Source organism: Silene latifolia, chromosome 7, assembly GCF_048544455.1.
Source record: "Silene latifolia isolate original U9 population chromosome 7, ASM4854445v1, whole genome shotgun sequence".
In the NCBI taxonomy this organism is placed as follows: Eukaryota; Viridiplantae; Streptophyta; class Magnoliopsida; order Caryophyllales; family Caryophyllaceae; genus Silene; species Silene latifolia.
This window is the reverse complement of record NC_133532.1, coordinates 9,132,538-9,138,649: the sequence shown is the minus strand read 5'-3', so window position 1 is coordinate 9,138,649 and position 6,112 is coordinate 9,132,538. Positions and strand designations below refer to the sequence as shown.

General features: G+C 33.9%; 1 protein-coding gene across 1 annotated transcript; it reads left to right on the top strand.

Annotated features, from left to right (window-relative positions):
* Nucleotides 1–872: 872 nt before the first annotated feature.
* On the top strand, nucleotides 873–4,109 carry LOC141591634 (uncharacterized). The gene is made up of 3 exons (XM_074412036.1): nucleotides 873–1,608; nucleotides 1,832–1,954; nucleotides 2,572–4,109. Exons 1-3 carry the CDS (start codon nucleotides 1,141–1,143, stop codon nucleotides 3,859–3,861), a joined length of 1,881 nt encoding a protein of 626 aa, XP_074268137.1. The 5' UTR covers nucleotides 873–1,140; the 3' UTR covers nucleotides 3,862–4,109.
* Nucleotides 4,110–6,112: the final 2,003 nt, after the last annotated feature.

Here is a 6,112-nt window from a genome sequence, read left to right as displayed (position 1 = left end):
TAGTAGGAGATAGTAAAAAAATAACTTAACTTAAAATGTCTTCTTATGGTAGTAAACTTTTTTTTCAACCTCTTATTAATATTATATTTAGTAGATTTATAACATTAAATTAAAAGTATACTTCATTTATACAAATAATTTAATTGATAATATCTCTTTATAAAATGAATCTAAAAAGTACCGGGAACTACACTAGTAAACTATAAACGCACTTGCACATAGAAAATAATACGAGGATAATTAAAGAGTATGTTATAATGTTTATCAGGTTATTATTTATTACCATACATTCCATATATGTTAATTATCTAAAATATTATGGTAAAATTAATAACAATTATTCCGATTTCTTTAATATGTGCTTTTGTGACATATTCTAAAAACTTAACCCGTATATACCCTAAAAAGAATTTTACATTACAAGATCTTCTCATGAAAATTTGAGATGTGATCTAATTTTTACCATTGTGACGAGTACAAGTTTTTTTTTTTTATGTTTGCTTCAAGGATACAGATTATATAAACCGTAATTTTTATACTCCATATATAGTAGAATTGAATTTCCATTCTTTACTTTCCTCGAGAGCATTAAGAGAGTTCATCTTCACCTTTCTACTCACCTTAACATAAAAGTCACCAAGGCCGTGTACTGTTCATATGAAAATTACTTGAACAATCTTATTACACGGAAAAAATACATTTATTTTGTTCTCTAATTATGACTATTTAAAAGACACGTTAAAGAGCACTTGAAAAACTCCTACGCCGTATTATACATGCTCGCAGCTCGCTCTAACAATCTGACGTGATACATCCGATACACAATATACCAAAAAAAAACTCCTTCCTTAGTCCTAATCCCCATACCTTATATAGCTAAAACAAGCTTGCTTTTTTCTCTTCTTTGCTCTCTCTCTATCTTTCTTCTGTTCAATTTTCCCCCTCAAGCCATCCAAAAATAATTGAACTCCACACATCTTAATATCTTTTATTTTGAAGCAAATCTAAGTTTGATTTACATAATCAAACTTTATAATTAACACTAATTACACAAAAACATTCTATTATTATATAAAGAAAAGGATATGATCATAGTAATAGTGAGAAAAATTAAAAGAGATTTAAGGGAGAAAAATAAAAATGCCAAGGCATAATAAAACAAATCAAAATAATCAAGAAAAAATTACAAAAAGTGTGCATTGCAAAATAAGGAAAAGGGTATCATCATCTTCATCAACAACATCTTCTACTGTGGTAAAAAATTATCATAGTTCTAAAAGGGTAATTTTAGTGGGTAAAAGGGTAATTATGGCAGGTTCAAAATCTCCTATGCAAAATTTTGAAAATGGAGTTAAGTATGGTAAAAATGGGATTAGTAGTGATTATTATGGTAATAAAAGGAAGGAAAGTGTATCAGCAAGGCAATTAGCAGCTAATTTGTGGGAGATTAATGAAATGCATTCACCAAAACAAGTTAAAAATGATATCTTTGAAGAAAAGAGAGGAAGGAAAAGTTCTGAATCTTCTGATAAATATGTTGGTAAATTATTTGATGGGCAAAAGCATTTGTTTTTGGATCAATTTCCTCATCATAGCCCTGTTTCTGAGGTCAGTTTTTCATATTAGCCGACCCCAAATCATTATTTGACTAATAACTTTGTCTTTGTGACGGGTTTTCTTTGTCATATTAAAAAACTCTTAAAAAGCGGTTACAAAAGCCCGTTTATGCAAATTCTTGAGTAAGACGGTCTTATACATGAATTTGTGAAAAAAAAGATGTCTTGGATTTTTGTTTTACATTTTGGTGGATATTTTGTGTTGATTTTTGCAGAAATTTGATGGATCAAAAGTGAAAAATCACAGGAGGAGATCTTCATCAGCTTCACAAAAACTTCAGATCACTGAGTATATGTCAGGTGGATTAGAGGCTGTAGGCAGAGCTAGCTCCATAGAGGTACTACTGTTCACAGTTCATACTGATAAAAATTCCGTCTGTCTCAATCATTTGTTTACCTTTTGATTAAAATACCCTTATGAAGAGAATAAAAAAAGTCTCAATCATTTGTTTATCTTTTGATTAAAATACCCTTATGAAGAAAATAAAAAAAGGTAAACAATTGAATGGAGGGTGAGAGTATTTAATTCAGGTTATTAATTTATTTTTAAGTTTGACAATGAAATGTTTGTGTTCACATTGATGTTCCTCTTTGAATGAGTAATGATTGTGATTTGACCTGAAAATTTAGAGACAAAAGTAACCTTATATGGAAATTGGATGAACTCATTACTATCAACAAATGTTGAATTATGCCTCCAATTTGTTGGTTTTGGGACCATATATTACTTAAATGATTTAGCTCACTTTTGGTTGACAATGAGTGTGGAAATACTTCCTCCGTCTCAATCATTTGTTTATCTCTGATTAAAATACCTTTTACAGTGAATAAAAAAGTTAAGCGAATGATTAGGGCGGAGGGAATAACTGTGTTGAGCCTAGGTTATGAGTTTACCAGCTAATCTAGTTGACATCAACGAGGTTGAATGTTTGCTAATCTAAGCTTATCTATATAGGCGTCAAATCTCGCCTTTGGAGAGAACAACCATAACGTCAGGAGGCGGTTAAAGGATGTTAATAACAGCTTAATTGCTTCAAAAGAGCTAGTCAAGGTATTGTTTCGCATCATTGCCCAAGAGGAGCAGCAATCGTCGAGGCTTACCCTGGTCTCGGCTTTAAGAGTCGAGCTGGATCGAGCCAGGCTCCAAGTAGATCAACTGATTCAAGAGCAGCGATATAGTTCTGAACAATTTGATGCTCTTTTGAAGCAGTTTTCAGAGGAAAAGGCGGTTTGGAAGAGTAAAGAAAAACAAAAGATCAAAGAGGCGATATCATCCCTGACGAAAGAGGTTGAAATTGAAAGGAAGCAACGGCGACAAACTGAGAGACTGAACAAAAAACTAGGGTTGGAGTTGGCTAATACTAGGACTCATTTCGAGAGGGCAATGAAGGAGCTCGATGGAGAGACACGGGCGAGGGAGATATTGGAGCAAACGTGTGACGAGTTAGCAAGAGGGATTGGAGAGGAGAGGGTTGAGGTGGAGGAATTAAAGAAAGAGTCGGAGAAGGCGAGAGAAGAAGTTCAGAAAGAACGGGAAATGTTTCAGTTGGCAGATGTGCTACGCGAGGAAAGAGTTCAGATGAAGCTTTCAGAAGCTAGGTATGAGTATGAGGAGAAAAATGAAGCTTTGGAACGGCTTAGAAATGAGCTTGAAATCTACTTAAAACCCGGTGATGGTCAAGAAAACGGAGAGACGACATCTCCTTACTTTGATGGGATAGATGACTTTAATGATTTTCTGAAGACCATGCAACAAAGGTCTTTTCAAGTTCGAGGAATGGAACAAGATGAACAAAGCGATGGTGGAGATGACTCGGTTGAAAGCGAGCTTCACTCAATTGAGTTAAGCATGGATAACAAGAACAAGTGGAGCTTTGGGTGTGACGGAATAAATCAAGGGGATTCTAGACGGCCTTCAGTCGAGGAAGTATTCAAGGGAAGGAGGTCACTTTCCGAGAAAATTCAGTGGGAAAACATTTGCTTACAAAAAACCGCTTCAAATGGGTTAGAATGGGAGTTCAATGGCGGAAACAAACCAGGAAACATTAAGGAAAAATTACCACAATTATGTGAAAATGTCGAAAGAAATGAACGAGTTGACGAGTTTAAGAAGCTGGCATCCTTTCATGGCTCTGATAGTCCTGCAATATCTACTGGTAAATCGTCTTGTCTGAGGGAGGCGTGCAGCGAGATTTTGAAGGATTTAGCTGCAAAAAGGGATCAATTCGTCGGAAGCAAGAGGTGAATATTGTAGAAACCTAAAGGTTTTAAGTTCAAGAGTTTTGTAAGAGATGAGATATGAATATATGACTGATATAAACATTGTTATGTTCTCTGTTTCTTGATTTTCAGTAAAATGCTGCATCCTGCATGCAATTTCTTTCTAGCAGTCTGTTTCTTTTTACTTTTCAGGTAACTTCTCTTTGTAATATTTAAAAGGGTCGAAAATATTATTCTCGTATATATATATATTCCTCGTACAAATTTATGTTTTGTTTTCGGTTTCTACTAAACGTACCCTTATCAACAGCTGGGGCATACTCGTTCTGGTAATAAAGATCTTAGAAAATATTGTAATATTGCAATGTGTAATTTGGAAAATCAGTTCTGTGTGCAATTTGGAGAAAGAATGAGTTCTATGTGCACAGAGTTAGCAACTAGCCACATATGTGGTCCTTGCCAAATGCCAAGCAGCAGCGGAAGCTAGACTCGAAAATCAGTGAGGTCGAAATCACGAAAATGAGAGCAGAAAAGGGTTACACAAAACACAAAATGTGTTGGATTATGCACTGCTTTTTGATTTTAATAAAAGACAATACTTCTTTCGTCCCAATCATTTGTTTACCTTTGATTAAAATCTTCTTCACATTAGATATGAAAGGTAAATAAATGACCGAGACGGAAAGAGTATATATTCGGATAAAAGATTGGCAAATTCTCATTTGTGACGGCGGCCGTTTCCTCTCACAAAATGCCCATGAGAAGTGAGTGGGGAAGCACATGGGGGGAAGTCTTCCACCTTATCCCCTCTCCCTTTTTGTGAGAGGTCACAAGCTTGTGACGGGATTAACCCGTCACAAGCAAGACTAGCTGAAAAAGATTATGTAAGACTAAATTGTCAATTTGGAGTAGATTAATTATACAGTATTAATGTATTATACTAATAAAAAAGTTCAAAGATCCTGTATATCCTCAATGGATGAGCATGAGCCACCTCTGTGTCCTTGTTAGTTTAAAAACATGGCAATTTTTTTGTCAATATCTATTTGTCAAGGTTTACCAAGTCAAACATTCCATTTTCACCCAAAAAAATATCGGTTCAGTGAGTCTTATATGAAACGGACTATTTAAAACAAATTCAAATTTGTAAACTCAATTCAACATATGTGTATATATCATCACAGATTAGTTGTTTGCATGTGTCAGCAAAAATAAGGTGTCTCCAATAATTTGACAATTATTAGAGGTTAATGATGGTTACCATACCAATTTTGATTAGTAGTAGTATGATTAGTTATGTCATGTGCTCTTATGACCTGGAAAACTTGTTATATTAACAAAGAGAGAATCATATTAGCATATAATGTCACAGTTTAACCTATTCATGAATATAGAAGATATTTCTTTGTACAAGTTTACAACAACAATAACTAATAACATTATCACAGTGTCTCAATGGCTTCTGTTAATCCGGGAGTAAGAAAAGGTTGAACATGACTACATGAGCAACTTACCCCTATATTAGCAATATAAAAAGAGTGTTTCAGAATGAACCAAGATGGAAATTACGCCAAGAACTAATCGGAGGATTGCTACTTCACAATAGAAATTAGCGCATTTATTTTAGTGAGCCATTTTGCTTTATTATATCATAATCCATAACCAAAGAGTAGAAAAAAAGTTATATTCCGCATAGAAAGAGAGAATCACTTTCTTGTTCTATGACGACAAAAGTATATAAACTTCATATTAAACTGTATACATTCGTTGTATCGTGAAGTAACAATTGATTGATCCAATTTTACGAGCCAATTTTCATAACAAGTTATACATCAGACCCTCTAATAAAGGAATGAGCCTTTTAATCTACTCCTTCCATTTCAATTATTTGTTTACTTTTCATCAGGCTCGAGGAGGAATTGGTAAGGTGATGTATTAAGGAACAAGAACATAAGAACATACAATGGAGAGACTAGTTGCCATGTGAGTTATAGGAAGGAGGTTGGGATGTATAGCAATAGGTAGTAAATGCATGTGCTTTTGTTAGAGTCAGGTACGTTGCATGAAATAATGAGACTACAAACCTTAGACAAGTCCTAATTTAGCTACATATTAATGCAATACTAAAAATTAATATACAATTAATGGATTTGTCTGGTGTAGGACTCTTTGTTTGGTATTAGTTACAATGATTAATGGCTTCTTTATTCATAATAATTACAATAATGTAGCAAAAATACACCAAGAAAATCATGCAATTAACACAAACCCGTCTC

Excerpts from the sequence above, each read along its gene's own strand:
- LOC141591634 (XM_074412036.1), top strand. The coding sequence starts at position 1,141 with ATGCCAAGGCATAATAAAACAAATCAAAATAATCAAGAAAAAATTACA. Across the intron at positions 1,609-1,831 it reads ATCATAGCCCTGTTTCTGAG|AAATTTGATGGATCAAAAGT; the intron begins GTCAGTTTTTCA and ends TGATTTTTGCAG. Across the intron at positions 1,955-2,571 it reads GCAGAGCTAGCTCCATAGAG|GCGTCAAATCTCGCCTTTGG; the intron begins GTACTACTGTTC and ends TTATCTATATAG.